Source organism: Scheffersomyces spartinae, assembly GCF_019049425.1.
Source record: "Scheffersomyces spartinae strain ARV_011 chromosome Unknown scaffold_22, whole genome shotgun sequence".
In the NCBI taxonomy this organism is placed as follows: Eukaryota; Fungi; Ascomycota; class Pichiomycetes; order Serinales; family Debaryomycetaceae; genus Lizanozyma; species Lizanozyma spartinae.
The window spans coordinates 15,945-30,052 of record NW_025065069.1 but is presented as its reverse complement, the minus strand read 5'-3'; the positions used below and the strand labels follow the sequence as shown (position 1 = coordinate 30,052).

General features: G+C 39.2%; 5 protein-coding genes across 5 annotated transcripts; 3 read left to right on the top strand and 2 right to left on the bottom strand.

The window, feature by feature from the left end:
* Nucleotides 1-2: 2 nt before the first annotated feature.
* Nucleotides 3-1,904, top strand: KQ657_002643 (tetratricopeptide repeat protein; the record flags this gene model as incomplete). Its single annotated transcript, XM_043193397.1, has 1 exon — nt 3-1,904. The coding sequence occupies one exon, from the start codon at nt 3-5 to the stop codon at nt 1,902-1,904; it is 1,902 nt and encodes a 633-aa protein (XP_043047406.1).
* A 168-nt stretch (nt 1,905-2,072) lies between these two features.
* Nucleotides 2,073-3,599, bottom strand: NOP5 (RNA-processing protein; the record flags this gene model as incomplete). The annotated part of the gene is made up of 1 exon (XM_043193396.1): nt 2,073-3,599. One exon carries the CDS (start codon nt 3,597-3,599, stop codon nt 2,073-2,075), a length of 1,527 nt encoding a protein of 508 aa, XP_043047405.1.
* Nucleotides 3,600-3,922: 323 nt separating this feature from the next.
* On the top strand, nt 3,923-7,888 carry DNA2 (bifunctional ATP-dependent DNA helicase/ssDNA endodeoxyribonuclease; the record flags this gene model as incomplete). Its single annotated transcript, XM_043193395.1, has 1 exon — nt 3,923-7,888. One exon carries the CDS (start codon nt 3,923-3,925, stop codon nt 7,886-7,888), a length of 3,966 nt encoding a protein of 1,321 aa, XP_043047404.1.
* Nucleotides 7,889-7,927: 39 nt separating this feature from the next.
* Nucleotides 7,928-10,117, bottom strand: HRD3 (ubiquitin ligase complex subunit; the record flags this gene model as incomplete). The annotated part of the gene is made up of 1 exon (XM_043193394.1): nt 7,928-10,117. The coding sequence occupies one exon, from the start codon at nt 10,115-10,117 to the stop codon at nt 7,928-7,930; it is 2,190 nt and encodes a 729-aa protein (XP_043047403.1).
* A 413-nt stretch (nt 10,118-10,530) lies between these two features.
* On the top strand, nt 10,531-13,464 carry STV1 (Stv1p; the record flags this gene model as incomplete). The annotated part of the gene is made up of 1 exon (XM_043193393.1): nt 10,531-13,464. One exon carries the CDS (start codon nt 10,531-10,533, stop codon nt 13,462-13,464), a length of 2,934 nt encoding a protein of 977 aa, XP_043047402.1.
* Nucleotides 13,465-14,108: the final 644 nt, after the last annotated feature.

The window sequence follows — 14,108 nt, the reverse complement described above, 5'->3', positions numbered from 1 at the left end:
CCATGGATCAGCAAAAGCACACTATGGCCTTCAGGTGGGCTTATTCATTGGCTATTAAGAAAATGTGGACAGATTTTGTTGCCGCCACGGGACCCAATCCACTCTTCAGCCTGACATCCACTATGGATAGACAGATCATGGTTCTAACAGTTGGTGAGTTCCTTAATCAAGTGTCCAATAAATGGCTTACACTGTATGTTGATTCGTTGGGAAGTCCTAGAATAGAATCGGTGATACGTCGTTTTGAAGACGTGTTGGTGTTTGATGCGTTGGAGTGTCCTTCTTTAGAGGACCTTTTGAAAGAGGTGGAGTCATCAAGTTACACGTCATATATTGATAGTATTAAGGCGAAGGAATTAGAGGAGTCATTTGGTGAGATATTGTTATCAATGAATGTGTCTACTCTTCCCTTTCAACTGTTGCTCATAAGATATTTAGAAGGCTCACTACTGGAGATGGAGATCAGTTTATCTTCAACCCTTGAAAATGGAGTCCGTAGTCTCATTGAAACCTTTAAGCAGCAGCAGCAAAGTGTTGCTGTTGATGATTATTTCGAAGAGTTTCTGGAAGCCTTGGCTATGACTTGCAAGGTGTGGCGAAGTCCTTCTTTAGTATCAAGTAGGGTTAAGAAACTCCGAGAATTGGGTAACAATTTGATGTCTAACCTGAGTTTAGCTCATGCCATTCAAGTTTATACTACAGCTATTGATTGTGCCACATCTGCTGAAGATACCAGTCAAAAGGCTCAATTAATTACTAATAGAGCTATTGCTTATCTTGGGTTAAATTGTAACCGAGAAGCAACAACTGACTTGGCCAGAGCATTGGATAGGGATAAATCGTTTGTTCCAGCTTGGACTCAAATGGGCTACTGTCAGTTGTATATGGGTAAGGGGATGCTTGCATTGCGCTGTTATGTTATGGCGTTGAAATATTATACTGGAGCCAAATTACCTCTGTTTCTTGAAGCATGCAATGATGATGATGAATTGGTTAAAACTTACAGATTGAAGAGGAAACAAGAATTGTTGCCTCAATTTGTTCAGAAGTTAATCCAAGGTATCACTCTTGCTGAAAGACGTTCTCAACAACAAGGTGATGATAGACTGGAAATCGATTCTATTGTTCAAGATGCCATTCGAGTATTGGATAGGTATAGAGAGACAGTTTCTCCTGAAAATGATCACTATTTCCAATACGTTTCGTTAGTTGATCCTGGTCTGAGAAGTCTTATGGCTCGTGCCAATACACAAGCTCCAAATATCTTTACTCCAGAGGTTGAACAAGCTAGTTTGGGCGCCAATACTATGGAAGCGGTTGCCATTACTACCACAAGTCCATACACCCCTTTGGCATTTCTGCCCAGGGGTCCTACAGCAGCTAACAATACTGCAACAACGGGCACGGGTCCAGACCTTCCTGTAGACACTTCCAGAGTCATCAATGGTATTCCAGATGCACTTTTTGGGGCTACCCGAGCCGCAAGAGATGCCGAAACAGCAAGATCAACTACCAATACCACAACTACTTCAGGTGGTACTCCCATTGGAGCAGCAGCGGCAGCAGCGGCAGCAGCAGCAGCCGCAGCATCTACATCAGCAGCAAGCGGACTGGAATCAGGTACTCAAACTACAGATAATGCAAACGGACACCAATCAACTAATGCCATTGGAAATGTTATTGTTGATGCTTTGAGCAATTTCATTAGAAGCGTACCAGCTAATTCTATTGCTCAAACTTTAGGTGGGGAGAATGGGTCTATTTCATTTGGTCCAATTACAATTACCAGCACTGAACCCACGGGACTAACAACAACTACAACTACAACAACTACCAACAATACCAATAATGCTTCAAATGAGGATACAGATATGACAGAAGCTTTGAATGATGATTTAGATTAAAAATCTTTCCAATAATTGAATGTGCATTATACTTGAAACAAAAATCTTATAGACAAAGGGTGATAAAAACGTAAGCCAGAGCACTTAAGGTGCTATCAGATTAAACTATGTCAATCCTATATGGAATGAATGCTAGATGAGGATCATTGATGAGAGATTGAAGAAAGCTTATTTCTTTTCCTTCTTTTCCTTCTTTTCCTTCTTTTCTTTCTTTTCTTTCTTTTCCTTCTTTTCCTTCTTTTCCTTCTTTTCCTTCTTTTCTTTCTTTTCTTTCTTTTCCTTCTTCTTTGAAGGTTCAGCTTCTTCTGAATCTTCATCCCTCTTTCTCTTCTTGTCCTTCTTTTCCTTCTTGTTGACTTCAATTTCTTCAGTTTCAGAAGATCCAGATCCAACAGCGGCATCGGCGTCAGCATTATAAGTCTTTGACTCAGTGATATCAACCGTTGGAGTTTGTTTACTAACTCTTGGAGTTGTTCTCAAGTCTCTACCTTCCAAATCACTTAATCTTGATTCCACCTTGGCTCTACATTCCAAACCCAAGTCACCGTTATCGTCACGCTCTTCAGCAAAACAATCATATCTTAAGGAAACAGCAGCCTTTGCAGCCAAAACTCTGGCTATTCTACCCTTGTTCTTACCAGAAGCTTGACCAACCAAAGAAGCATGATATAATAAACCGTATTTTGGTGTATCATGTTTAGTCTTTAAAGCTCTAAATAAGGCCTTTTCAGCTCCCAAGATTTGAATAGTGGAAGCAGGAGCCTTTGCCAATGAAGTTAAAGAACCAGCATGGGCAATTAATCTTGCACCAATCAAATCACCAACTAAAGTTGTTAAATTAGGAGCAATGGCCTTCATACGAGATGTCAAATAATTTGATAATTGATCTCTATAAGTTGCAAAGTCAACAATCTGTTCAGCCAAAGATTTGATATTATCCAAATCTTCATTTGTTATTTCAGTACCCATAGAGATTTCAGCAGCAGATTTAACTTGTTCTTCCATCTCTTCAGGTAATATTTCAGTCAAATCAGTTTCAGCAGCATTTGATCTAATACCCATAGTTAAAATGATTCTTGCGTAAGCCACGTTATCGGTGATGATCTTGGCCAATTCCGGGAAATGCCAACCGTACCATTCCTTACATCTCATGGCATAAGTATTCAATTCTTTGTCCAAATCATCCAATAAGGCAATAGCTTGAACAATCATGGTATCCACCTTATCAGCTGAGAACTTCAACTTATGACGACCAATGGAATGAGCCAAACCTAATGACATTTGTTTCAAAGTACTGTCATCTAAACCAGGTAACAACTCAGGTAAGAATTCCTTAATGGCTCTATGTAAATCTAAAGTGGCAGCATCTGCTACAACAGATAAGTTTAATCCCAATTTATTGATGGCATTACCTAATTTTGCTTCAGACACAATTAAAGTCAGTTTTTTATCAGTTTTGATGTCTTCCAATAATTTCTTCAAGTTATCAGACACCTTACCTTCAATAACAGAATTAGCTTCTTCTAAAGCATTAGCAGCAGAAGTAAACTTTTCAAATCGGTATACTTTGAATTGTTCAGCAACTTTGTTGGCGGTGTTCAAATCGTCAATCAAGCTCGATGACTTGTGGATCTTTTTGTCCGCTGACTTCAAGAGGGCGTACCCTGCAGCTGTTTCGGTAAGAATGTAAGCCATGGTTGGATACTCACTAATCAAGTTGAAGAAAAGTATATTATTATTATTATTATAGTAAGAGAGAAGGAACGATGGAGGGTCGATGAGATGGAAAATTTTCAGATGGGGGCCTTGTGCAGAATGGTAGCGCAGAGAAATTCCCGATGAGATATGTTTTGTGTAACACGTAAACTGGGGCTACCCATATGGTGGGGGCACGCAGATCATAGGAATTGATTCACTTAGAGATTTGGATGCTAAAAGCTATAGCACAGTAACTTCTTCTTGGTATATATATAACTATATATACATGTGCATAGAATCCGGGTCACGGAACAAATGCTATGGAGAAACGGAGTTTGAGTCTATCTCCGCAGAAACCCGTAAAGAAATCAAAAGCAGCCAGTGAGAAGCGTACGCGTTATTTCTTTGCACCTATTAACACTATAGTAGGAGGAGGAAGTAATCGAGTTAAGGAAGAAGAAGGAGGAGGAGGCAGCAAAGAAACAGAGTGCAAAGCCACATCAGCATCAACAAGAACAAAGGATAACTATGAAAAGTTGGTCAAGGCGTTGCAAAGCTCAGACGACAGTTTTGATGGCATTAGATGGAAACAGAGTCCGAACAGGAATGAAGTAGGTGATACTAATTCCAGTCCTTTGAATAAGGGGACTATTGAAGTGATTAACAATAGCAATAACAATAACAATACCAATATTTCACAAGCATTGACGAATGATATGATGTTCCATAAGTATGGGTTTGGGTTCTCCAATATTGGAGGGGGAGGACATGAGCTACATCATGTGAATAAGCTGGATCGTAAGACTAAACTGTATAAAGAAGAAAGTAGATCTAATGGGGGAAGTTTGAAGAATTGGTTGACTAAGTTGGAAGAGAGTAACCAACATGAGGAGGTCAAATCAGCGCCAACAGATTCCATAAATAGCATATTATTAGATGATATGAGTTTTGGAGATTTCAGTGATTCTACCAACAATTGTTCTTCACCATTGAAGGCAGCTAACTTACAACAACAACAAACAGACACAGATGATGAAGATTCCTCTGATTTCTCCAATAATAGTGAACTAGATCAGCTTCTACTGGGGAGTATTCCTTCTCAAAAACGCCCAGTGTTGAACAAGACGTCGTTGTCGTCGTCGTCGTCGTGCGATCTTGAAAGAGCTCGTTCATTCCATGATGGTGTGAAACGGTTTGAACAACTTCAACTTGCTTCTTTCAACGAAAAAACTTTGGACTTCACTCCTGAAATATCCTTCCATAGAGAAGGGTTTAACAGATACCAAATCAAAAGCATCACTACATCCTCATATACTTTCCAAAATCATAAGAGAGATCAACTTGTTTTGGATATCATAAACTCGGAAAAGAAAACCCGAAAACTCTTGCTAAGAGGTCAATATTTAAGTCTTAGTTTTGAGGTTAATGACATTATTCACGTTATAATAACTGATCCCATGCATCCAAATCTTATTGATGACGAGAAAAATCTTTTAATCTGGCATCCAGACGTTTTGATTTCAGCAACAACAGTGGCAGAACTGCTTTACTGTGAACGGAAGACCATTTTAAAATCCAGATTCACATTTCCTGGTGAAGTTCTACCAGTTCTAATAATTGGAATCATCACTCATCGAATATTTCAAGATTGCATTATGAATGGGGTGTGGACTAATGAATATATGAATTCTTTACTTGATGAAGAAATAGAAAATTATTTGGAGCAAATATTCACCATTGATTCCGATGTCAATATCGTCAGAAATGAAGTGACAGCTTGCTTTCCTTATTTAGAATCTTGGTTTCAAAAGTATTATAAGACACAGCCTTCAAGCTCTATACCAAAATCAGGTGGTAAGCAAGTGAAATTCGCCTTAGAGAAAGCTATGGCTGTGGAAGAAAATATCTGGTCTCCAATGTATGGTATCAAGGGAATGGTGGATGGTACCTTAATGGCAAAGGTAGACGACGGTTCATATTTGTTACCTATGGAGATTAAAAGTGGTCGACCTAATATTTCCCATTTGGCCCAATCGTCACTTTATACTCTTTTATTCGCAGATCGTTATGATGTTGATGTGAAGGGGTTTCTATTGGTGTACACGAAGGAGAAACTAACCAAGTATGAAGAGACAAGACATTCAGACTTGAAGTCATTAGTGAATCTTCGGAATAAATTGGCATTATTCTTTAAATCTGACATTGAAAAGTATCCGGGGTTATTGAAACTGTCATTATGTGATCGCTGTGAGGTACAATCTTATTGCATGACCATAAATAAACTATCTGAAGACGGTACTGCCGAATTAAGTGGCATTGACAGTTCTTTATATGAGAGTCTAACGGAACATTTGAATGATAAACCTTTATACAAGCAATTCTACAAACATTGGATTGATCTTATAAGCAAAGAAGAGTTTCATATGTGGAAAAGTCAAAGGGACTTATGGCAGATGACAGCACAAGATAGAGAAGCCACTGATGGCAAGGGCATTGGAGGATTAAAGATTACTGGCTGTGTTCAATCACCACCACAAGAATTTAACTATACCTTTATGAGGCTTGATAAGTCTGCGGACCGGAGTTTCATGGCTTCACAACTCCTGAAAACAGACAAGATTATTATCAGTGATGAGAAGGGTCACTTTGGACTTGGCCAGGGGTTTGTCTCTAAAATAGGAAGAGATTTTATTGTTGTAACCACACGAAGACTGTTATTTAATACAGAATATAAGGAGGAACATAAAGGTGAACATACCATTACAACCTTAACTCAATCTCAGGTTCGAACGCCATTCCGAATAGACAAAGATCCTGTTTTCCATGGGTTAGGCTTGGCTAGATTCAACATCCTTAACTTATTCACTTCAGATGGAGATTCCAAAAGACGTTCACTGATAGTTGAATTACAGAAGCCCGTTTTCGATGAAGCATTAAGTGTCACACCACCTGAGGGCCTCAATAAAGCACAGGGAGAAGCATTCAATAAGGTGATCACCTCAAAGGATTATGCGTTGATCTTAGGAATGCCAGGAACGGGCAAGACAACAGTTATTGTACATTTGATCAAGTACCTTGTGAGTCAAGGAAAGTCCATTTTATTGACTGCCTATACTCATTCAGCAGTTGACAATATTCTTTTGAAGATAATTGGAGATGATGATGTTGATAATGATGAGGATGGAATAGACATTTTACGGGTTGGCCCAGTATCAAGAGTCCATACTAAAATCCAACGGTTCGTCCTCAACTCAAATGAAAAAACCAAAGTCGATTCTTATGAGAGCTTCCAACGATTCTATCTCAAGCCTTTGGTAGTAGCCACAACTTGTCTTGGGGTTTCAGACTTGACATTCAACATGAGACGCCAATTTGACTATTGTATTATCGATGAAGCATCCCAAGTGTCTTTACCCGTAAGCATAGGTCCATTAAGGTTTTGCAAGACATTTGTGTTGGTTGGCGACCATTTCCAACTTCCTCCGTTGGTACAACACCCGAATCCTCAGGTTAGAATGGATCTCTCCACTTCACTATTCAAGTTACTAGCCACCAAGCATCCGGAGAGTGTGGTGGAGCTCACACAGCAGTATCGGATGAACCAAGATATCATGAAGCTTACCAACGTTTTGATCTATGAACACAAGTTGAAATGTGGTTCAGAAGCTGTTGCTTCAAGGCAATTGGAAATTAAATGTCCCCGGAAAATCGATACCAATTGTGCATCTACGAGCAAAGCTGATCAATGGTTTGAGTGGATCACAAATGTCAAGAATAGTGTTCTCTTTTTAGACCATGATCTCAGTGGTGCATGTATGGAGACCAAGCTTGGCGATAAGATAGAAAACCCTGGAGAGGCTCTGTTGATCAAGCAAATAGTCATGGGCCTAGTTTCATGCGGAGTTAGACAGCAAAGTATTGGGGTCCTTTCGTTGTACAGAGCACAACTTCGGCTTTTAAAGAGAGACTTGAAGTCGTACCCTGAAGTGGAGATCTTGACTGCTGATCAATATCAAGGTAGAGATAAAGATTGCATTATCATTTCACTTGTTAGATCCAATACTGAAAAGACAGTAGGAGATTTACTTCAAGAATGGAGAAGAGTTAACGTTGCTATAACCCGAGCGAAGAGTAAGCTTGTGATATTGGGGTCAAGATCCACATTAATGGGGTGTCAAACAACCAAAGCTTTTGTCCAATTACTTGAAGATAACCACTGGGTATATCAATTACCATCTAATGCAAGTACGGTCTACTCGTTTGAGTCTTCGTCACAACAACCATGAACCAGAGTCTAATAGTCATTATATTATTGGTCTATATTATCAGAGAGCAACAAAATGGACTTGGAAATCAACATTTGCATTAGGTTGATCACCATTCTGTCGACGTCTGATCATCTGGAGAGAAAGCATGGAAAGAATACCAATAATAAAAAGTATCAAGAACCATTCTCCGCCATCATCATTGTCATTGTCAAAATCATCACCATCATTACCGTTGGCATCATTTTGATGGAACTCATCACCACGAGGTTGAGTTTCTACAACCACACTATCTGGCTGAGAAAATAAGGCACTCCACCATGAAGAGCTTTTGTTCAGATCATTCTTGGTGCTGCTGAAGAAATGCTTTAGACGAACTCGAAGTAACGCCAAGTTCACGGGGATTGTATTGAGTTGGGTCTTCTGCTCGTGAGATCTTCTATTTATATGGTAGAAGCATTCATCATAGTTCCTTTTGGCCATACTGTAATCCACAGTATTATTAGCAGGACCATAACCATACTCATACATGTATCCCAAATTGAAGAAAGCATGAGGTGAACCCAATTTGGCTGCTAAGGTATAATAGGAATAAGCCTTATGATGGTCAACGGTTATGTTTGCTTCTTCATATCCATTATGGAAAATATCTCCCAATAAGATAGTCGAGTCTACATCGAGTCTCGAAGAAGCCAATTCAAGGTATTCCATACCTGCTAGAAATCTTGCTTGTTGTTTAGTGTCCATTTTGGGAGTAGAATGTTTCATAACTTGATTAGACATTGGTCTTTCAGGCATAAGAAGTGTGGCTGCAGAGATTTGAGCATAAAGCATTCCTTGTTCAGCAGCTATCAGATACCCCAATAGGGCATTTTTGAAGTTACCCAACATCAATTCGTTCAAGGCGTAATCCAATGAAGGCATGAATAATCCCGTTTCCAAATTAATGATTCTAAAATATTGAGCACAGAGTACTTCACAAAGTTGCTTGGGGGTTGAACTACCTGGGGCCAAGGACCCCAATTCCCAATACTTATTAATTTCATAAAGAGCTTTTGAGTTAGAATATTGATTTCCACTGGGTAAGTTTATAATTAACTCCAATTGTTTCTTTGCTTCTTCAAATCTTGATAACGATCTCAATATCTTATACACGGCCAAGTACCCGTCCACTGATTTGGAAGCATTATAATGTTCAATTGCCAATTCCAAGTCTGGGTCTTGATGATTGTCAATGATTAAACCGTTTTCATACATATTCCCCAATTCAAAAGATCCAATAGTTGACAGAGAAAGCAACTCATAGGCAACCCCAACATCCTTTTCAACACCCCAACCATTTAAATGCATTACTCCAATATAATAATTACACCGATTAATCAAGGGCTTGTAAGAATGTGAATCATTGGAAACCTCATGGGCAGCACACCTTCGGAAACACTTAAGGGCTTTGTCATAGTCACTATGTCTCAAGAAATCACCTCTAAAATACAAGAGTCCAGTGATATACAATTCTGCTAGTAGATGAAGTTTGGGATCGTCAGTTGAATCTTTATATTTATCCAAGGTATTCATGAGAGCGATTTCATCTATCTCATAACTTTTAGGAGATTCACTTAATTCAGATCCAAACATACCACCTTTAAAATCAGCTATACTGATATCATACTGATTGGCATATCTGTTATTAGTGGATTGGATCTTAAGATAATCATTCCATTTCTCCTGTACTGCTCGAGAGTAGTACAAATGGGCTACTTGACAATCTGGAACCACACCCAACCCATGATGATACCGATATGCCAAGGTTAAAAGAGCTTGAGGATCACCGTTCTCAAAGGCGATGGTATAATGAAGGATAGCCAATTCTTTATTTTTAGGAATCAAATCAAATAACCCCGTGGAATAAATGAATCCAAGCATGAAATTGGCATGACCATTGGCAGAAATCGTACAGGCTTCCTGATAGAGTTCAAAAGCTCGCAGATAGTTGGTGGGTACCGAATAGTTACCAAACATATAAATGTCTGCCAAATCAACTATGGCTGGAGCAAATCTCTTGGTGGCTAAGGCTTCTAATTGTGGTAGCACACTGTTCAAGACTGTATCATTGATATTGGTCGTATGGCCTTTGACAGACTTATAATCTTCAATTGACGAATCATATGGTGGGATTTGGAACGAAGTCTCAAAGTTATCTCTGTTGAACACCTTGTTGTTGACGTCATATTTCGAAGGCACTTGCTTCATGGTTAATATGAGCTTCTCATATTGTGATTGGAGCTGCAGTTGATCCCATTCATCATTGGCTGCTCCCACTGCCACTACTAGTAGTAGTGGTAACGCTAACCATTCATTAGCTAGCTGCTTCCAACGCATTGAGACCACTAAGGTAACACTATTGAAGACGGCAAACAAGGCTATTAAGTTAACCAGTTGACACCTTTTGGTGTTAACTATATAGGATATACTTGGTATGTACACGCACTCCGTGAGAAATGTATGGTAGCGCTTTATTTTTCGTTAGCGATTGCGTTAGATGGTAGCGCAGTGGTTGACGTTATATAATTTCACACACTGTACAAAGCAAACACGTACCTTTTCTTTACACACAGCCTACTATATTTACAGGTTTATATATTAGTAATATCAACAGTGGAATAATGCCAATACTGTTAGATTCACACAGTAAAGGTCCCGGAGCTTCCAGCATCCAAAACTCGGAAGCGATCTTCCGGTCCGCTCCTATGGGATTGGTCCAGTTCTATGTCACCATTGAATTGGCTCGAGATATGGTGTATGCGTTAGGGAAGACGGGGAGTGTTCATTTCCGGGACTTGAACCTGAAGCTTACGCCCTTCCAAAGGACGTTTGTCAATGAGATACGGAAGCTAGACGCCACCGACTCCCAATTGAGTCATCTAAGATACATTATCGATAAACATGGAGTAGGCAAAGGCGATCCCTACTACAACTTGGATGAAGACAGCATAGGGTTACCTACGTCATCGGAGATGGACGGACTTCGGAGCCAAGTAGCGGAGTTCTATGACCGGGCCAAGCAGTTGGACGAAGCGTATAACCAATTGGACAGTCAACGGTTGGCCTTACAGGAGAATAAGTATGTTGTAATTGCCGTTAATGATTTCCAAAAGTCGAGCTTATTGGGGGGAGGAGACGAGTATCGTTCCCGGATGTCTCTGTTTGAAGATATTCCTGAAGAGGCGGCCAATTTGTTGAACAGTTCCAATACTAATGTGTTGATGGAGGAAGGCATGGCAGGAGAGGCCACACTGATGGAAGAGTTTGGGTTTAATATGGTTGTTGGTTCCTTGGCCAGAGAGAAGGTGTCTATATTGCGGAGCATCTTATGGAGAACCACTAGAGGGAATATGTATTTCAAGGACATTCCCATGGAGGACGAAGAGTTCAATGGTGGTGGGTCTACAGCCGACGAAAAAGTCTACAAGAATGTGATTCTTGTGTATGTTCATGGTGAGTATTTAAAGCTGCGGACATTGAAGATCATTGCGTCGTTGAATGGTAAGGTCTTTGATAACGTTCGAGGTGGGACGTCTGTAAGGTTGCAGACGTTGGACGAACTCACACTGAAGATAGGAGATTTAAATACGGTGATTGAAGAGACTTTGAACCATTTACGTACGGAGTTGACTCTACTACAAGATTCATTTGCTAAGTTTGCGTATATCATTAAACGAGAGAAAATGGTGTATGATACTCTCAACATGTTTGATCAAGATAGTACCAGAAGATGTTTAGTGGGGGAAGGTTGGATACCTAAAGCTGAATATTGGTCCACCCGTCAAATCATCAAGAACTTGGTACGAGATAAAACAAGCAGATCTTTGATTGGAACAGAGTTCGATCTGATAGAGTCAATTGAATTAAATGATAATAATGTTAGTGGTAGTGAGCTAATAAGAGGTCCTTCTTTGGTTAATATAGCAAATGATAATCATTTGTTTGTGTTAGGGAATGATGATGAAGATCACAGTGTGAACCCACATAATAGATATACTCCTTTTGATGATGATACTGATGAGGATTACAGTACAAGTCTTGTGGCCGTTATGAATGAATTATCAACTAACAAAACTCCACCTACTTACCATAAGACAAACAAGTTCACTTCGGCTTTCCAGCTGATCATTGATGCCTATGGAATAGCCACATACCAAGAGGTCAATCCGGGTTTAGCTACCATTATAACTTTCCCATTCATGTTTGCCATTATGTTTGGTGATTTGGGACATGGGTTTATACTTTCGTTGATGAGTTTATATCTTGTTTCCAACGAGAAGGCTTTTGGTCTGATGAGGAATAAAGATGAGATTTTTGAAATGGCTTTCAACGGTAGGTATATTTTACTTTTAATGGGGATTTTCTCGATGTACACTGGGTTCATTTATAATGATATTTTTTCCAAATCAATGACTATATTTAAGTCTGGATGGGCTTGGGAATTTCCTGAAGGGTACTCATATGCTCGTGATGGTGCAATTACTTTAATAGCTAAGAAAATTCCAGGAAAGACTTATTGGATGGGACTTGATTGGGCATGGCATGGAGCAGAGAATAACTTACTATTCACAAATTCTTATAAGATGAAACTATCGATTTTGATGGGATTTGTTCATATGAATTACTCTCTATTCTTCAGTTTGGTCAATTATCGATTCTTTAAATCCAAAGTCGATATTATTGGGAATTTCATACCAGGATTTTTGTTTATGCAAAGTATCTTTGGTTATTTAACCTTAACCATTATATATAAATGGTCTGTTGATTGGCTTGGGAAGGGCTGGCAACCTCCTGGATTGTTAAACATGTTAATCAACATGTTTCTTTCTCCAGGTAACATCGAAGAACCATTATATCGAGGTCAAAAGTATATACAGTTGGTTTTGGTGGCCATAGCCTTAATCTGTGTTCCTTGGTTACTCTTGTATAAACCATTGACATTGAGGAAACAGAACAAACAAGCCATTGAATTGGGATATTCCGATCTTCGGTCACAAATGTCCCATAACCTTCAAATGCATGAAGAGGAGGAAGCAATTAATTTTGAAAACAATATACCCCAAGAAGATTTAGACTTTGAAATCTTAACTGACGATGATGAGAACAGTGAGTTCAGATTCCCCAACGACATAGAGCAAATGCACCACAGTGCTCATGGAGGAGGGGGTGGCCATGGTGGAGGTGACTTTAACTTTGGTGACATTGTCATCCATCAAGTCATTCATACAATTGAATTCTGTTTGAATTGTGTTAGTCACACAGCATCTTACTTGAGATTATGGGCCTTATCTTTAGCCCATGCTCAATTGTCGTCGGTGTTGTGGTCAATGACCATTCAAAATGCTTTTGGAACCACAGGAACCAAAGGAATCTTTATGACGGTGGTGTTATTTGGCATGTGGTTCCTGTTAACAGTTTGCATCTTGGTGTTGATGGAAGGTACATCTGCCATGTTACATTCTTTAAGATTACACTGGGTTGAAGCAATGTCCAAGTTCTTTGAAGGTGAAGGCTATGAATATCAACCTTTTACTTTTAATGCCATTGACCTTTAGAATAAATGATAGGGCTTAACATATATGAAGGTATTAAGAGCGATACCAATTAACGTTTTTGGTAAATTTGAACTCCGACCACCAAAGTGTCTCGTAAACACAATGTTTTTTTGGACGAAGAATTTTCAACGATCATTGTTACCTTTATTGGTGGGATATTTTCCTAATCCATAAAAATGCCTTAAAGTAATATATAATAGCCTTTATATATTTTAGTAAATGAATTTTCCACAGTAATGTCTGTTTCTGCCTTTCTCTCTGTTAACTATCTAATGTATTTTTCCGTTTTCGGCTGAAATATATACCTGTTCACCTTAAGTTCGCTCCTGCATGCACGTTTTTTTTGCACGATGCATATGCAATAGAATTGTCCTGTATATGTGGCTTGCAGTAATTTGCCATGTTCGCTGCACAGTAAATCTGTGTAAATAAAATTGTCGGAGGGAAATATTTCATATTGTTTAGACATTTCTATCAAATGAGTTCGTTCTATAAACCAATTCATGTTGTTAAAATTCAAACGTAGACGCAAGAGTAAGCAGCTCCATGTACTTCGTGTTGACGTCAACTGAAACGAGAGTAATACGTGTTCTGTCATTTATGGGACTCCTCTTGGGACGTTTTTTTTGCAACCATATTAACAA